Source organism: Loxodonta africana, chromosome 1, assembly GCF_030014295.1.
Source record: "Loxodonta africana isolate mLoxAfr1 chromosome 1, mLoxAfr1.hap2, whole genome shotgun sequence".
Classification (NCBI taxonomy): domain Eukaryota; kingdom Metazoa; phylum Chordata; class Mammalia; order Proboscidea; family Elephantidae; genus Loxodonta; species Loxodonta africana.
In genome coordinates, this window is record NC_087342.1 from 17,627,685 (window position 1) to 17,646,169 (window position 18,485).

Below are 18,485 nucleotides of genomic sequence, written 5' to 3' on the forward strand. Positions count from 1 at the left end.
TGGATTGTGCTTTTTATCATTTTAAAATGTCCGTCTACTAATACATTGTCTTGAGGTCTGTGATACCTTGAATATATAGCCACTCCAGTCTTCTTCTGCGTGGCGTATCTGTCTCTTGCCTTTGAACTCATTTGTCTTTAGTGGAAACTCTGGTGGTGTAGTGGTTAAGTGCTACGGCTGCTAACCAAAGGGTCAGCAGTTCGAATCCACCAGGCATCCCTTGGAAACTCTATGGGACAGTTCTACTCTGTCCTGTAGGGTCGCTATGAGTCGGAATTGACTCGACAGCAGTGGGTTTGGTTTTCTTGGTTTTGGTTGTCTTTAGTGTTTCTTGTAAGTGATATATACTAAATGGGTCTTTTTTTCCCCCACTGCTAATCTTTTAATGGAGTGTTAACATGTCAATAATTATGGATATGGTTGAAATTTTCTATACCATTTAATATTTTATTAGTCTTTTGTTTGTACCATCTTTTTTATTCTTGCTAATTCCCTCCTTTTCAGATCACTTCTCCAGGTTTTGTTTCCCTCCACTGCTTCTTGTTTCTCCTACTTAATCCAGTTTCTAGTTGTAAGCAGTTGGAGGGATAGGTTGTAGGGCGCTTACATTGGGTAAGCTTATACTTACATGTCTGCTTATATGGTCTCTCAGATATTCTTGCTCATATGTAGACTACTCTGTAAGTATACACAAGACATTGGTAATCGTGGATGTTCAGAGGGAGGGAAACTGGACTAAGAAGTTACTTTTCAATACAGCCCCTTCTGCACTTTGACCATTTGTATGTATTTTCAAAAACGGCATTAGCGATGGACAGGCAGTCTATGTGGGGTGGATTAAGCACGAGGCAGTGTAGAGGGCAGATGCAGCAAACCACAGAGGCTTTAGCTCAACCACCTACGAAAGTAAACCCACCAACAGACACAAGATCCTAGTATCTGATGTGTTGAAACCCAAGGAAATTATCTTGTAAATAACCAGATATCTTCAAGTATTTTAGGGCTGTGTCTCAGTCCATCACCTTCTCTCACATGGGCACTTTTTCCTGTAGATTATAGCAGCTTATTTAATGTCTTGCTTCTCCTCAAAGGTATGCGTGTCATTACTGATTCTGACAGGGGAATAGCTGGGTCACAGATGAGGCAAATTCTAAGGTTTCCCAATTCAAGTGCTTGCAATTTCTGCAAACGTACAGAATAACGCTGGGTGGCACTTGTAGGTATGAGATTAATTTGTGTAATGACCTTTTGGTAATTGGACGGTAGAAAGCCTGTGAAAGAAAACTCTTCTCGGTTGTGCCTTTTGCTATAGAGCTGCAGTGTCCACGAGCCCTGAGTGGCTACTGAGCACCTGAACTACGCCAGCCCAAACTGGCATCCGATATAAGTACGTTGGGTTTTGAAGACTTAGTATGAAAAAGGAATACATGGTATCTCAGTAATTACTTAGTTTTCTATAGTGATTACATATTCATAGTATTTTGGATATATTAAGTTAAAATATATTAAAAGTAATTTCACTGGTTTCTTTTTACTTTTTTCAGGTGGACACTAGAACACTTAAAAATTACATATATGCAGCTCAGAAGCCATGGTGTTTTCAATCGCCTCATATGCATGTAAAAGCTGGGCAATGAATAAGGAAGACCAAAGAATTGATGCCTTTGAATTATGGCGTTGGTAAAGAATATTGAATATACCATGGACTGCCAGGAAGAAGTACAGCCAGAATGCTCATTACAAGTGAGGATGGCGAGACTTCGTCTCATACTTTGGACATGTCATCAGGAGGGACCAGTCCCTGAAGGACATCATGCTGGGTAAAGTAGAGGGTCAGCAAAAAAGAGGAAGACCCTCAACAAGATGAGCTGACACAGCGGATACAACGGGCTCAAACATAATGATTGTGAGGATGGTGTAGGACTGGGCGGTGTTTCATTCTGTTGTACACAGGGTTGCCATGAGTCGGCACTGACTCGATGGCACCTAACAACAATAGTTCACAATGTATTTCCTTAGGAATGCCCTGCTAGAGTATTCTCAACAAAAACCAGTAACAACTCAGTGTTGAAGCATTTTATTAAGTCAGATAAGGAATTTCCACATTGTTGCACATGCCAACTTGTGTACAATTTCAAGGGCATATCGCTTGTGTACAAAGATACAGCTGAGTAGTAGGCCGGCAAGTCTATTAAGCCATCTTTAACCAGCTAAAAGTTCTAGAACATTCAAAGAACAAACACTGGACAATGAAGGTCACACAAGTCCTAATAGTGAACCGTGACAGAGCTCACTCAATTTATCCTTTACCTTCAAAATGCACATAACATCTCTGGCCAGAAAAACTAGCAGGTTATCACTAGTTGGATACACACGTTTCATTCCTGTACATTAAACTTCTTGCCACTTACTGGCTTCTTTGATTAAACTCAACCCTAACCATAGAAAAGGGGTTCTGGAAGAAATTTACTGCTGTAAAATATATGCCCATTATTCTTCATACGCATTCAAGTCACTGAGCTTTCATTAAAGTGTGTATACATGATACCCAGAAACCCAGGAGTCCTAGCTTTGACCTTTTCACTTAGCTACACTCAACAGCAGTCTAGGAAAAAACACTGAAGGTTAGACACATCGTGAGTACTGAAGCAATGCGGCGAGGTTGTAATAATCTAGAATCTACTTTAACTTGGGTAAGTGACTCTAAGTTTAAGAACCTTAAGAGACCCTATGGACTTTTTCTTAGGTGGCAGTTTTGAATTGCCCTATGATAAACAGCTGATTATCAGCTTTCTTCACCATGAGGGATAACTAGAAAATAGTCTTTACTCAGGTAGCCTCAAACTTACTTCTTCACATCTAAATTTACCTTATGACCACCGCATACTAATGGGTAGGCAGACATGATCAAAGACCCTCTTACAAACTTTGCCACCCACCCCTCAATCTTCACCCCACCCCCACCCCCAAATCTCTGAGACAAGTTCCCCGTGCCTTAAGCCAAAGGGTCAATTCTGGATTCAAGCTTATCGGAACTAAGCTTATAGGAAATACATGCAAATAAGGGGAAAAGTTAAATTCATTTGTCAACAGCAAAACATTATTAATGTATGCTACTGTCCCGCTATACAGAAGACCCCGAGAAACCACAAATATAACAAAACACCATTAGGTTTAGAAAAAAAAAAAAAAATCTTGAAGGGAGTAATTTTATCCTACAGTCGTTTGAATTTACTCAACAAATGCTTAATGACCGACCGCAAAATATTTCTGCAACTAAAACTAAAAGAGAATTACAGGGAGCTGGGAATACATGTTAGATACTAACGATCTTCAAGCTTTGAAGATGTCATTGCATGAAGAAAATTATGGGAAACACTGTTCCCGATAATTACGTACACCCTTAGTGTAACATGGAGAACGCGGTCTCCGGTATAGACACTGTGGTAGGCAAAAACTACCTTGTTCTTTATACATTATGGAAGACACTGCTCCCGATAATGTGACTTAGGTTTCTGACAAAGGTACTGGAAATTTTGCAAAATTAAAGTTACACCTTAGATAAATTGAGCATAAAATTTTACACAAAAGAGTCCTACCACAGCCTTGAGGTGACATTTATTTACAAGTTAGCCTCAATTCATTGCATTTATAATGATCAGTTTTATTTGGTCAGCTAAATAGAAGTCTAACTTGATTAGCAACCCTGTTTAATTCTTCCCCAATATCTAGCTTTAGGGGTATTAAGATGCCCCAATATTTTATCTGGCTTGCGGCTGTTTTCTAAAACCCTCGAGTGTTGACCACAAATGCAAAACTTCCAGTATCTGTTGGGTTTTATTAGCAGATGCTGCTTTTATTAAAAAAAAAAACCGACAGTATAACTGTCATAATTATGGAAGGCACTGCTTCCGATAATTATCTTCTATTAAAAAAAAAAAAAAAAACACCATTTATAGTGAACTCTGTCACTGATAAATAAACAATAAATATCTCAGTGCCAAAATGATAGAAAGCTTTTTCACAAGATTAACACTTTGGCCAGAAACTGGCAGCGTGTTCTTTAAAGTCTGACAAACTGAGTCTGAAATCAAACACCTAAAACTGGTTCTCTTTCAAAATACTTAGGAAAACATAAAGGCTAAAAGAAAAGTTTAGGGGGCTAGGGGCAGATGATAAGAAAATATACTAAGTTTTTGGCTTTTGGACTCTTTTTGTAACCTTGAGAGTAACATATTAAGGCCTTCCTCCCATGACAAACAGTTGAACCCCGTTTTATTCAGCTGAAGAACCTGTACTTCAGACCTTGCTGGCAAGAAAAGAAGTCCCGTTTCTTCTGATGGTTAACTGTTTCATACAGGGATGTGGAAACCAGTTAAATTCTTGTAGAAAGGCATCTATCTCGTTTGGAGAATAGGTCTTACACCCTAGTATCTCCTATCTAGCATCAAATGAAGATGGAGGATCATACCAAGCTACCACCTGGAACCTTTAGCAGTGACCACTTCCCTCCTCCCACCTCAAAAGACACTAGCTCATGCATGCCCTTAAGATTTAGAGCAATAAATAGTTCACCCAACTGGTTCTGACTTTTTCATAACTGTAACAGGAAAGAGGCAGTTACCGATAAAAAGCTCATAAAATCTAGAAATAATCAAGAGAAGATATTCTACCATGAACATTTTTAAAGTGGTTATTCACTTTAACTTGAAGTGCAGGTACCTACCCTGTATTAAAAGCTGCTGCCTAGAGAGACCTAGTAGTACCGAGATGACTGGGTAGAATCTTAAAATTAGTTTTGTAGCCCTACTAAAAATTTAACATGACCAGCGTAAGTCTAGAAACCAGACTGCCCTGCTGTTCTTACATAAGTTATGGGTATTATATTCTAAAACTCATTGTCAATGTCCCAGATGTCCCCAGTCAGAGCATTTGCGGCACCCTGAATAGTCCAAGTAGTGAGGGCCAGCTGGTTTCGCAACAGCGTTTCGTTAAAAGCAGCCCTGTTTTTCTGACGCAGCTCCAAGTTCTCCAGTAAAGCCGACAGAGTGTGAGAGCCAGAGCCCCAGAAGATATGTCGGAAGGGATAATCCTTTGGAGACACGTAGGGTGAGAGGAAGTGATACTCCACCTGGGAAACGAAACATACAAGACCCCTTACCCGGTGCCGTGGCTTCTGTTGTGGGGAAAGGACCTTCACGTCTTAAATTTCCCTAAATCTCAGAATGTCAGGAAACAGACTTGCAATTCTTTAAGACTAGAATTCTGAAGCAAACTGTCAGTTCCCTGCCCTGGTAAAAGCGACCGTTAATTGTACCGGGATTTTTTTGTTTTGGGTTGGACATTTGGAAAGTTTGTAAGTTTCCACTGTAATGAAGTCTCCTATTTCTTCCAAGCAAAGTAGGATAAAGTAGTTAAGGCCTCAGTTAAACCACAGAGATATAGCTAAAAAAATTAAATACTAGGTCAAATCTTTTTTTGTATTTCTGCCTCAGATATGCCGGTTATAGATCTTGCTAAGAGTTAAAACCTGTGCTGAATTCTAACATAGCAAACTATCCTAGGTTCCTGGAGCTACTCCACTTTGTGGAAGAGGCAGGACTTACCAATTTAAAACTAGTATGTTTTAGTTCCCCTTTTGCTGAGAGTGTACGTACTTTCATGATACGATCATTCATTTCCCTCATGATAATCTTGTTTGTTCTCTCAGCATTCTTGAAATCTGTCGTGAGCCTGGAAGTAGCACGGAAGAAGTCCCCACGCGCAGAATACAGCCACTGTAGGTTCAGACCCATTTCCTGAGGCAGGAGGACATGAAACTCACTATTAGAAGTTGTGCTTCTAAGGATGTTGTTATTCTACACCTTTCTAACTTAGGTGTGGCAACTGAGAAGGTTCTGGTAAACGGAGGTGATGCACAACAAGCAGAAGGCTCAGAGAAGGCTAGATGTAAGCAGCCTGTGTAAGAGATTTCAAGCTCTACAGACCTGAAATATAATACACTCGTATTTCAGCCCAGTAGACAGTGTAGCTCATTCTTACCCTCAGATTGACATCAAGAAATTTAACATAATATACTTAGTAAAAGTATATAATTCTGTATTAGCACATTGTTTTCAGTTCAATTTCCCCATGGGGAAAAACCTCAAACATTTTAAGAAACTTCATAGGCTAGTTATATCTCTGGTAAGTCCCATTTTTTGATCAGTTATAATTAGCTTCATGTTTTCAGAAAGCCATAATAATTAAGGTGTGGTTATTAGTGATCTATTTCAATCAAGGGATCTATGAAATCTACTCTTAGTAACCAAAATGAAGCCTGGTGGCGCAGTGGTTAAGAACTCGATGGCTCATCAAAAGGTCGGCAGTTCAAATTCACCAGCAGCTCCTTGGAAACCCTATGGGGCAGCTCTACTCTGTCCTATCAAGTCACTATGAGTTGGAATCGACTTGACAACAATGGGTTTAGTACCATAAAAGTCGGAAACCATTTATTAATTTCATCTTATCAAATGTGTGAATACCAGACACAGCAAGATTGTAACTCAAGCCATGTCATGGTTGAGATCCTTGTATTCTCTGGGTTCTACCCTCAATCCTAGAACGTATGCCTATGTATTTATGGGTTGCTTGGAATATCTGAACAATAATAAAAAACAACACCACTAGCTCTTGATTCTGAAATATGTGTTGTAGTCCACCCTAGATCTATAAACCAGAGTCTTCTAACTTCCCTCCCTTTCAGAATGAGTTATGATTCCAAGCAAAACTGTCAGTTCGCTTTAAAATGTACCTTGGCTACCAGTCATGTCCCTCCCAGAAATAGCTAAACATCTCACTTGACACTTCAGCAGTAAGAACCTAGTTTTCATTAGTGCTCACCTTTACGTCTGTCCTGAATTGGTTTATATCCTTCAGGAATGAAAGCATTTTGTCGTTATACCTCTCATAGTCGAGGTCCAATTCAAGGCCAAGGGTAAGTCTAATCACAAGCTGACCAGCCACCTCTGCTGCTGTACGTGCCATTTTGTCCAGCTGAGGGATTCTCTCAACCAGTACCTCATAGGTGTCCTTTTGGGTACCCAAATAAGGATAATCGTTGTCCTAGAAAACAAAGCTAGGCTATTGTACTCGCGTGGGTTATAACAGTAGATAGAAGCTTCATGTTCATGTTCAGCTATCAAAATTAATAGCAACTGTAATTCTTCTATTTCTAATATGTTCCTAGCCCAATTTTATCTCATATCTACTACTTTAAGAAGATACCACTCTTGCTACTTTGCCTGAATCTAACCTACTTCTTACTTCCAGAATGACTGCTTTCTTCTAGGTTTTGTTATATCACAGACTCTGAGCAGACTTCTCATGGAATTCCTTGAGGCTGTATTCCTTCTTCTCTCTGGGAAGTTTGGCCATATTAACAGGGAAAGAGAATACACACGAAATGTCCCTTCTATATAAAATGTTATTCGTGGACTAAAATTTGCCTTTTTCCTAATCGTGCGACACTCAGTCCCTTCACACAGGTCCCCTTTCTACCAAGGATGTTTGATGCACACGAGAACTTCTTTTTACCTTCGTTAGATGTCTTCAGTAACGATGTCTTACTCTTCAACTCTATTCTCTACCACTGTTCTTGGCAATGATCTTACTGACAAGTCTTTAGTCTGATCTCAATTCTTTACTTTCAGACTAAACATTTCTCTATTACCAACATTGCCAGGCTTTCGACATCCTCAACTACACCTGAAGTTTTGAAAACACATGACGTCTGAAGGTCAAAGAAATATTCATAAATTATTTCTTCAACCATAGGGCCTGACACCTAGTTCTCCCTAATGTACTAGATAAATATCATGACCAGCTATTTCGTTATCATTCGCACTGCGGCTCCAGCATAGGACCAGTGGAATTCTAGCTATGTTCATCTCCAAATCCAGACCTTCCATCACTCCTTCACTTCAGACTTTCCCCTTCCTAGTCCTAGGCTAAAAAAATCCAGTGATAAAGTCCAGTAAGGACCCAGTAAGGCCTCTAATGGATTAACAGTGCCAAAGTCAACAGCTTCCACCCAACTCTACCCCTATGCTAACTCTAGGTTCTCTTCACCCCTCCCCCACCACAGGGCCAGTTTTCCAACCCTAGCACTTCAGCACAGAGCCTTCTTCATTCTCTTTACTCTGCTTGGCTTTCTAATTGGCTCCTGTGCCAACCAAGCCAATCTTGTTTTCCTACAACTTTGTCAGTTCAAAGTTCCGTATCACAACAACGCTACATCTATGTGGTCTTTGTGCTTTACCCATAATCCCGGCTTAAAAGACTAACATCTAGAACCATAATTTGACAAATACCTAAAACAGCACTGCTCAACAGAACTTTGTTGTGACGGAAATATTCTATACCTGCACTGTCTAGTAGACAGCCACTAGCTATTCTATCATTCAAGAAATTAAGCCTGGCTACTAAAATTCATCATACTTCACTGAAGTTTTAGCAATAAACTCAAGTGCTAATTAAGCTCATTGAGACTCAACTCTGATAAGACCGATAGCAGGGAGAATCAGTACCTGCATGTGTATAGCTTCTTCTAACATTTTAAGCACTGTGTGAAACTGGGTTTCCACACTGATACAAATATCTGAGATATGCTTTAAGAGTTCTTCGGACCTACCTCACAAAAACAAAAAGAAAGTGCTGGAATTCCAGAATATGCAAGGAAAGGGAAAGCAGCATCATCATAAGAAAGCTTCTCACTGCAAGGAAAGCAAGAAGGTACCTTTAAACATTTCTCTACAGAATAGATGGTGCTACCACATAACACTCCCCTCTACCTCCAAATAAATTCTTCAATCAATCTTCTCTAGATACAGATATGGTCAGCTTTAGGAATCTACCTAATAGAGTAGGTGCGTGTTCATTAACTTCTCTCAACTTACACTTTGTTCGCCCAGTTGCTGTCCTGATAGAGAGACTGACCACTAATTGGATGTTTCACCTACAAAACAAGAAATGAATTTACCATTAAAACTAACTTTTCTGAAAGTAGTTATTCAGGCTAGTCACTAACATGTTTCTCTGTATAAACATATCTATAATAAAATATTAAATTTTTACCATAATCATCTTGAAAAAAATTTAAGACAGAACAGTATCAAATTTCTTAAGTTACTCCTACCAGGCCCTAGCTCTCGGTTCACTTATAAATGAAAAAAAAAAAAAAAAAACATGTTCCTTCTCAGTTGACATTTTAAAGTTGGCTTAATCACAATTTTAAAAGCCCTCCTTTGCCTTTGTGATATGCTGATCCTGTTTCTGGTCTCTCCCCTCCAGCACATTTTCTACCACTGCCAGCCTTATCTGCATACACATTACTACCTTGTTTGGGACCCTATAGTAATCTCTCGTTTCCCCCTGGTAACAAGGCCAAGGTCTACTTCTTTCCCTCCAAATTTAATCATCCCAATACATAGTCCCTAACCCAAATAGGCAAACCTTTTCTTCTACATGTTCCTCCTCATTTGAAGTTATGTTCATTCACATGGTAGTCTTTACTCAATATATATTTTATCTGGCCCTCTTAGTTAAGGTATAGTCTTACTATGTATATAGTTCAAGTCCATTTAAATCTTTCATAACATGCTGATTCTAGACAATTCCCTGTAGGCACCTACAATGCAGCTCAGGTGCCACAGCATTTTGTTATATGGAATATACAACACTACATTCTTATACCACCTTCCTCACTACATGTGGTTTAATGGGGACCCAGTAAGTCATGAACCTGACTTAAATGATGCTGTTACAGAATTCATTCTACACTCCTGTTACTGGCTACTCATAATGGTTTAAATATCAGTGTTTTTCATCGTATGTAAATTACAGACAAAAATTTAGTTCTACAGTTTTATAATTAGATTTATACTCACATCTTGCATCGTTTTCTCAATAAGCAAATACAACAGTGGGCTGGCAGAGACCTTGAAGTTGCTGGTACCTACAAAGAAATGGTGTTAACACTGCCCCTTCTCTAGCCACGCAACGTTCACATGGCTACTTCTACTGCTGAAAGCATGTGACAAACAGGAAGACAGCAACCTAGATGATTGGGTCTGTATAACAGCTATCCTAATGAAGTAGAAGAAAAAGTGATTTGGGAGTCAATTTCTTCAGTAACTAGGCTAATCCCAACTTGACTCAACTGAAGCACTTACTATTTCAGTTCACACACTTTAATGCTGGTGTTATTTTTTTGTACCTTTTTGGTTCACCCAGGTTAGGGCAGTCATCTGCTAGTTACAGCAAGTTTGCTATATTCAACATATTTTGCTGCACATGTAACACAGGGAAATCCTGACTGATCTATTACGGATTTCGTTGAATTGTAACTTCTTTATTTCTCTTCCCAATGTAGACATTTCACTAGTCTCAGCTCACCCACTGGCTACATCTGCCAACGTTCAGACTCTTTTAGAAGTCTGACTATCCAGTATTTCTATCAGTGATGCCACAATCTAGTAGGATGTGAGACAGGCTCTAAAAATACCAGTTTATATGGTGTGGTTTAGTCCTTTCCAGTCTAAAAAAGAGTCCACGTCAGTAGGTCTCAAACTTTAGTGTGTCAGAATCACCCACAGTGCTTGTTAACACACTTTGCTGGACCCAAGCTCCAAGTTTCTGATTCCAGAGGTTTGGGGTGGAATCTGCGTTTCTAGCAGTTCCCATGTGATCTTGACGCTGCTGGTCTGAGGGATCACACCAGGCACCGCCTCTCTAGACACGGCAACCTGTGCCCATTCTAGAACCTAATGGACAATTCAAGACAACCAAATCAATGTTTTGATCTGATTCTGGCCAAGGTATAAATTGTAAAGAAATACGAAGCGCTGCTTTGGAAAGCTTCTGTCTGCTGTTTTGTAAGTAGTTAACCTGAATTCTTAAAGAGCTCATGAAAAGGATACTTACCAAGAACAGCTTTATCCAGATTAATGTAAGTAAACGCCTTCAGATGCAAGGTTGAAAGGTATCCCTAGAAGAGAAGGGGAAAAAATTAAGGCACTAATATGTATTAATCTATGTATTCTACAGGGTAGCTATTGTTAAGGATTCATTTTTAAATTTGGATTTCTACTGAGGCTAAATATACAAAGACCAAAAATGGTATAATCAAACCTAAGAGTTTCTGGTTTCTGGAGGACAGCTTAAGCCAATACAAGTTCAGGTGCCCGTTCTGGGCATGGATGATACACAGATAATACCTCTAGCCATTCAGTGGCACCAACAGCTCCAAACTCTCCAGCACTCCAGCTGGCAAAGACGATACTTCTGCTGGGTTTAAATCCATCTGAAAGAACAAAGTTAGTTTTACCTTGGGAAAGGTTATAGGCAGGCAGCGGACTTAAGATGAATCAGAAACTTCTAACTAAAAATGGCAGATTAAAAAATACTTCCCCTCCTCCTGAAAATGGAATGTGGCTAACTGCCTCCATGAACAACTGCCTCCTTTGCTATGACACCAGAAGAACTAGATGGTGCCCAGCTACCATTTCTGAACATTTTGATCAAAGATTCTATAGAAGAATCCTTGTCAAATGGGTGGGCAATGCAGAACAGAATTTCAAATTCTTGTGGCCTCCAGACTTTCTGGAGCCATGGAGACTGGATGAACCCTGAAATTATTGCCCTGAGAGAAATCTTTAAACCTTAAGCCAGAAATATCTCAAGTCTTCTTAAAACTTGTCATAGATTGAATTATGTACCCCAAAAAATGTGTGTATCTATTGGGATGGGCCATGATTCCCAGTATTATGTGGTTTTCCTATATGTTGTAAATCCTGCCTCTATGATGTTAATGAGGGAGGATAGGCAGCAGTTGTGTTAGTGAGGCAGGACTCAACCTACAGGATTAGATTGTGTCTTGAGGTGATCTCTTGAGATATAAAAGATAGATGCAAGCAGAGAGACAGGGGGACCTCATACACCAAGAAACCAGCACCTGGAGCAAAGTGCGTCCTTTGGACATAGGGTCCCTGCGCCTGAGAAGCTCCTCAACCAGGGGAAGATTGAGGACAAGGACCTTTCTCCAGAGCCAACAGAGAGAGAAAGCCTTGCCCTGGAGCCAGTGCCCTGTATTTGGACTTGTAAGCTACTAGACTGAGAAAATTAATTTCTCTTTGTTAAAGCCGTCCACTTGTGGTATTTCTGTTATGGCAGCACTAGATAACTAAGACAAAACCAAACAATAGTTTAGCTTAACTAGTAAAAAAAAAAGTCTGCCTTGAGCATTATACTCTTTTAAGAACTATCTACATGGAATCAAATTGACAACAGCAACTCGAAAGATTAGACAGAAACCTTAAGGGGCAATGAGTTTATATTAATGGGGGAAGAACAACTCAGAAAAGGAAGGCAAGAATGGTTGTACAACTTAGAGAATGTAATCAATGTCACTGAATTGTACATGTAGAAACTGCTGAATTGGTGAATTTTTGTTAGATATATATTCTCAACAATAAAATAAATTAAAAAAAAATTTCTTTTTTCCCCTTCTCCTGAGGCCCAGATGAAAGGACAATAAAGGATCAGAAATCAATTTTAAAAGAAACCTACAAAGTACAAAATAAGGGATCATCAACAAATTCAAATACATAAGAGCAGGGGACAGGCTTACTGGTAGTCACTCTTCCACAACTCCATTCTTTGGAGCCTCTTAACTTCTGGACCAAGAGATGTTCAAACACCAAGAAATACATGAAATCACAGTGTAGGTATGACGAGTACCCTCTCTGAAAACAAATCGCTTAGGGGTAAGTCACTTAAAATGCTGGAGTATTTTAAAAACACTATTATGAAATAAAAATTTACAGATTAAAATTATAGGTGTTTTCAGAGAGATTACAATATTCCCAACAGCTCCCTCTTGGGGCTCCGTGTGCCACTGCCCTCCACCCCACCCCCTCCCTGGGTATGTGTTTTTCTTCATTAAGGTACTTTTGTGTAAAAGTTAAGCACCACAACTTACCCAATGACTCAAAAAGTTGAGATTGTGGTGGGGGGTCTACATGTGTGGGAAGGTGGGTGTGGAAGAGTGGCAAGTATCACGAGAGAAAGTCTTGACAGTAAGCACATCAAAAGTATAAGAGTTGTCAGACCGTAGCACATTAGTATAGAGGCATGCCACTGTTTTCGAATGGATTCTCAGGGACCATGTTAGGTTTGCCACGTTATATTGGGTATGTCAAACTAAGAATCGGGTCCCAATATAACACTGCCCAATGTTTCAAGGAAATTAATGACAATGCAATGAAGACACTGCACAGAAAGCTGTTTCAAAGTCAAAAGGCAGCTACAACAAAAGACAATCTGCCTGGTACTGCAGAAGTAAGGGTCTAGCACTAATGAGAGACCCTAAGAACACAGGCAAAAGTGAGCAAAGCATGTGATGGTATCTAGAACTATGTGTGCACGTAGATGTTCGAGGTATGGAAATTTACGCTCTACCTTTCAAGACCATATCTGAGAATATCCGTGCAAGTTCTAAGAGAAGAGCTGTTCCTACACCGGACTTTGCCGCTCCGGTACCCCAGGCATCCCTCTGTGCTCCGACTACAACGTAGCGGTCTTAAAAAGAAGAAGAAGATGATAAATGATACAATTAGCTTTTAAACCGTTCTTCTAATATTGAAGTCTAAATTATTAGAACAGTAAAAAACATTGTAACATAGGTATTAATGATGAGAGTTTTACCTCAGATCTGACTTTGGACTCTGAGGATTAAAAACTGACACGATAGTACAAATCTGGTTTTTCCTTATTAGTATTGCTACTCTTTTTCTGCATTACTAATTGATTTTACTCACTAGTGCTTACAAATTCTTTAATAAGAAATGAAGTCCAAGGGCTTTCCTTACTAAATGGGAAGACTATTTGATTGCTTTTAGTGGACAGTCTATACCAGAGATCGGCAAACCGCTGTCTGCACACCCATCTGTTACTTATTGTCTATGGCTGTTTTCATGCTACGACATTGAGAATGTTGCAACAGAGACCACATGGCCCCAAGATGTTTATTACCTGCACTTTTATGAAGTTTGCTTACTGCTGGTCTATACAAGAACTTTAAAGTGGATATCTTAGTTGTAACAAGTCAATTTCCTAGGACCCTATTACCTCCCAATAAAATCGACACCTAAGCAATTCAATGTAGGACAGACAGGATTTCACATTTCCCTCAATCAAGCCAAGACAGCCTTCCTGCACTCCCTCCTCCTCTGGCCACATCCTTAAGAACACCAAGAAAAACCAGAGCGGGGAAAACCCACTCAAAACAAGAGTCTTTACCTGGTTCCTCAAAGCCTTTGATAACGCCAAAGATGTTCAGAATTCTTGCCTCTTTCAGCACATTGTTGACAGTGAGTTTCACGTTCCTACCTTCTACGGACCGCATCTTACATAAAGACTTTGTTTTCCAAGTACCAGGACAGAGCTGTTCCATATTTTTAGGACTAGAAAACAGAGATCAGAGTTCTGAGCCATTGTTACTTCCCCCAGGCTTATAAAACCAGTCCTACTCTGCCGGGTAAAGTGCTCTGCTGCATAAGAGAACATATAAAATGCGTTCCCTAAGTGGTCAGCTATTTGTGTCTCATTCTGATCTACAGGCTGTCATTTGAAGGCCATGAGTCCCAGTTTAACCAATATATATACATTTTTAATTCTTTACCTATCCCCATCTGATATATGCCTTTCTGCCAGAGACACAAGTATTGTTTAAATTTGAAATACATACCAAGATGGACTCAAAATGAAGTTCTTATAGAAAAGTCCATTGATAGATTAGTAGTCACTAAGGGCTGGGATGGAGGATGGGTAAGCAGGGGATGACAGCTAAATGGTACAACATCTCTTTTTTGAGATGATAAAAATGTTCTAAAATTGACTGTGGTGATGATGGCACATGTCTGTTAATATACTAAAAACCACTGAATTGTACACTTTAAATGGGTGAATTATATGGTAAACCCAGTAGGCAGATCATATTTCAATGAAATTATTTTAAAAAAAAATTCCATTAATACACTCTCATGTTTTCTAACCCTCTCCACGAACAGTAAGGGTGGTACACAATCTTATCTGAGTTATAAAAGAATATTCCCATGCTACTTATTTTTTTTTTTTCTTACTTATAGTTAAGACACCTTCCCCTACCTAGTTCCTCATGAGTTATCCAAACACTAACTGTTGCAAAGGGACTCACTTACACATGTTGTTGTTAGGTGCTGTTGAGTCAGTTCTGACTCACAGTGACCCTACAGGACAGAAGAGAACTGCTCCACAGGGTTTCCAAGGAGCAGCTGGTGGATTCCAACTGCCAACCTTTTGGTTGGCAGCCAAGCTCTTAACACTGCATCACAGGGGCTCCTTACTTACACATAAAGGTCTGAAACTAGGTCTTCTGATTCTCCATCCTATGCCAATACCAAGTGAAAAATGTATTCACATCAAGGTAAAAATTACTAATGATATAAACTCTAATCAGATTGGGTTCTATTTTTAAAGAGGGATACTAATAAACTGGGAAGTATACCTAGAAGGACTAAGCATGACTAAGTATCTGGGAACTGTCACGAGAGCTAAGGATATTCAATCTATACGCAAGGAAACTTGAACTGCGCTGTGACATTACAAAAAAAATTCAGGATGAATGGGCGCTGCAGGGAATAAATTTCTGCTCAACACGAATTCTCACAGATCTTCAATAACTGAGTGAGTTTCCACAGGCAATAGAGTGCTTCAAACAGGAAGTACTCAAGCAGAAGCTAAGTCAGCGACACTGCACAGGGAATTCACTGGGTAAACCGAGCAAGGCCTCTTTGAGTTTAAAAATCAAGTGTCTATTACAATCACTTAATGAAGGGAAAAATTTTATTTTTACCTACACCAAGTTAACAGTTAACCATTTCTAAAATTTCCAAATGTGGAAAATTATAGCCAATTGTTTTAAGATTCTATCACATCAACTCAAACAGTTTATTATTCTTCCCTAATCATAAAACTTCACCTACAAGATAGCTTTCAAATAAGAACTTACTCAAACAGCTGTTCTGCCCCAGATCTGGAAATTGTTTGTACAGGTATATTAGGCAATCCTGATGACTGAGCTGGTGGAAACTGAGTGTGATTGAAGGAGGGGAATCCAGGTGTATAAGGATCACCTGTTCCCAGATGAGCCTATTAAAACAAAAGAGTAATTAGTTCTATAAGGCACCCATTCAAGAACTTCTCTGTAATATTCAGATTCAGTGTAAGGCTACAGCCCAAGCTGAGTTTAGCACCCTGTAAGTGTGAAAGTTTGAATGGCTCTACACATGTCTTGTTTTTATATGCAACATGCCAAATTCTCAATTCAAGATGCTACTGATCAAGTACTTTTAGCAACAAGTAATAACTAGTTGGTAAAGTCATCTAATCCATCTTCTTGCTTACTGTTAAAACTTTCCCAGAAAAAAAAAGAAAGGTACTTAGAAAGGCACAACTAGGAGAACCCAAAAACTCATTTACTCAACAAGTAAGAACTCACATGTCCAAAGACTGGGAGATCCGCCTCAACAACGGGGAAGTCAGCTTGGTCCATGTATATCAAGACACCAGTTGCATTAAAGCTTTCAGCATTTGCAGTCTGAAGAAAAAGATGTAAAGCTCAGAAAATGAAGATCTGCTCATAACAAAATGGAAGGAATACATACTAGACTTTACACTATAGGGCAAATGGTTACCTGACACGATAGAGAACTAGAATGATACTCCCAACAGCCTATGTATTTAGGACGGGGTGGGGAAAAAACACTCCCTTGAAACTAACTCATTAAGGAGAATTTGGAAGATAAGAGAATAAAAACCCAAACAAGGCTGTCTTTTGATGCTCCCTTTAGTCTCTTATGTAGGTTTGGCTTTTAAATTTTCTTTTTATAAAACAGTTACAATTTGATTCTATATATACACAGACACAACTTAAGGTGCTTTCACTTAAAAAAAAAAAAATTTCTTTCTTTCTTTTTTTTTAAGCAGCTCTGATTATTTTCACTGAAAGGCAATGGCTAACACAATAGGGATATGCCATAGTTTTAAAGTATCCTGTAACTTTTGCAACTTATTGGAATTGTTGAGCACTTTGGTAAATTATATCATCAGGTATGACAGTTTAGAACTGCTGTTATTCAGAACTTAGGAAAATTAACAAATACCATTTAGCTGAAGAATTGTAGATACCAATGTATTTAATATAACCCATGCTTTTTTTTTTCTCCTTTCTTTTTTTTATGCTTACCTTTTCAGCAAAAGTAATTTTCCCTGCTCTAACAATCACTAAAGATCCATCCACAGGAGAGTTTAAATTCTCGAAGTCTGTTATAGTGCCAAAATTAGCATGCACCAGTTTACCCTAGAACAAAGACATTAGATTTAATTAGCATTGTGGTATAATAGCAATCACAGAATCTGAGACAGAAGGGTCTTTACTGACCAAACCTAAGAGAGGAAACCATAAGTAGAAAAAGCAGAAGCCAAAGCCAGAAATGATATACAAAAGTTCTAAAGTCAAAGCTGGTCGGGGTGAAATCAAGGTTTCTGCCTCTTAAATTCATGTCTTTCGTTATCCCATGCTGCCTTTAATCTAAAGGGTATTTTACAAAATTTTTTTTGGAAGAGAAAGGGTAACAGGATGTGTTAAACACAGTGACATACACTGATATAAATACTGTAAACTAGCCACGGCAGCAACAATCATATAGTAGGCCCTCCATACCCACACGTTCCACACCTGGGAATTCAACCAACAGTGGAAGGAAAATATTTGGAGGAAAAAATTTTTTTTTACATCATTGCTGACGTGTCCTGTATAGTTAGGCCTATGATGGTTGTGTCTGTACTGAACATATACAGACTTTTTTCTTGTCCTTATTCCCTAAACAGTATAGTATAACAACTATTTACATAGCATTTACATTGCATTAGGTATTATAAGTAATCTAGAGATGATTTAAAGCATACAGGAGGATGTGCGTAGGTTATACGCAAATATTACATCATTTTATGTCCGGGACTTGAGCATCCCAGATACCCGTGGGGGTCCTGGAACCACTTCCCCGTAGATACCGAGGGACGACTATATATGGTTCCCACACCTGAACCCCAGACAGTTAAGTACATATACATGAACAGGTTTTAATGAAAAGAATGATAATACATCTGTACCCAAATTGTTAAACACATCGCTTACAATGACATGACCTGCACAAACCAACTTTCAGATGTTCATCATAGTGTTTCGAAACTCTAATACAGAGTTCAGATGAATGGCTACAAACTGATATTAACAACCAAATATATGAATACAGGAAGCTTGCAGGTAAACTGAAACCTTCCATGTTTTATAACAGAACAATCTATCCACCCCCAAACCCCTGGTACATAGCCAGTGAAAGCGATAC

At 39.1% G+C, this 18,485-nt stretch overlaps 1 protein-coding gene and 1 long non-coding RNA gene across 4 annotated transcripts in view; one reads left to right on the forward strand and one right to left on the reverse strand.

Annotated features, from left to right (window-relative positions):
- Positions 1-3,959, forward strand: part of LOC111751442 (uncharacterized) — a 16,599-nt gene extending 12,640 nt beyond the window's left edge. For both annotated transcript variants that reach the window (XR_010323684.1, XR_010323691.1), the window contains one exon: positions 1,545-3,959. This is a non-coding gene — a long non-coding RNA (uncharacterized LOC111751442). The remainder of the gene's footprint in view (positions 1-1,544) is intronic.
- Positions 2,062-18,485, reverse strand: part of TFRC (transferrin receptor) — a 27,072-nt gene continuing 10,648 nt past the window's right edge. For both annotated transcript variants that reach the window (XM_064295808.1, XM_064295851.1), the window contains exons 7-19: positions 17,324-17,437; positions 16,577-16,675; positions 16,088-16,227; positions 14,338-14,501; positions 13,498-13,617; positions 11,256-11,341; positions 10,963-11,026; positions 9,927-9,994; positions 8,937-8,995; positions 8,672-8,753; positions 6,883-7,104; positions 5,658-5,798; positions 2,062-5,131 (exon numbers count right to left, since the gene is read on the reverse strand). In XM_064295808.1, the coding sequence (XP_064151878.1) occupies positions 4,889-5,131; positions 5,658-5,798; positions 6,883-7,104; positions 8,672-8,753; positions 8,937-8,995; positions 9,927-9,994; positions 10,963-11,026; positions 11,256-11,341; positions 13,498-13,617; positions 14,338-14,501; positions 16,088-16,227; positions 16,577-16,675; positions 17,324-17,437 (1,602 nt within the window). In that variant the 3' untranslated portion in view covers positions 2,062-4,888. The remainder of the gene's footprint in view (positions 5,132-5,657; positions 5,799-6,882; positions 7,105-8,671; positions 8,754-8,936; positions 8,996-9,926; positions 9,995-10,962; positions 11,027-11,255; positions 11,342-13,497; positions 13,618-14,337; positions 14,502-16,087; positions 16,228-16,576; positions 16,676-17,323; positions 17,438-18,485) is intronic.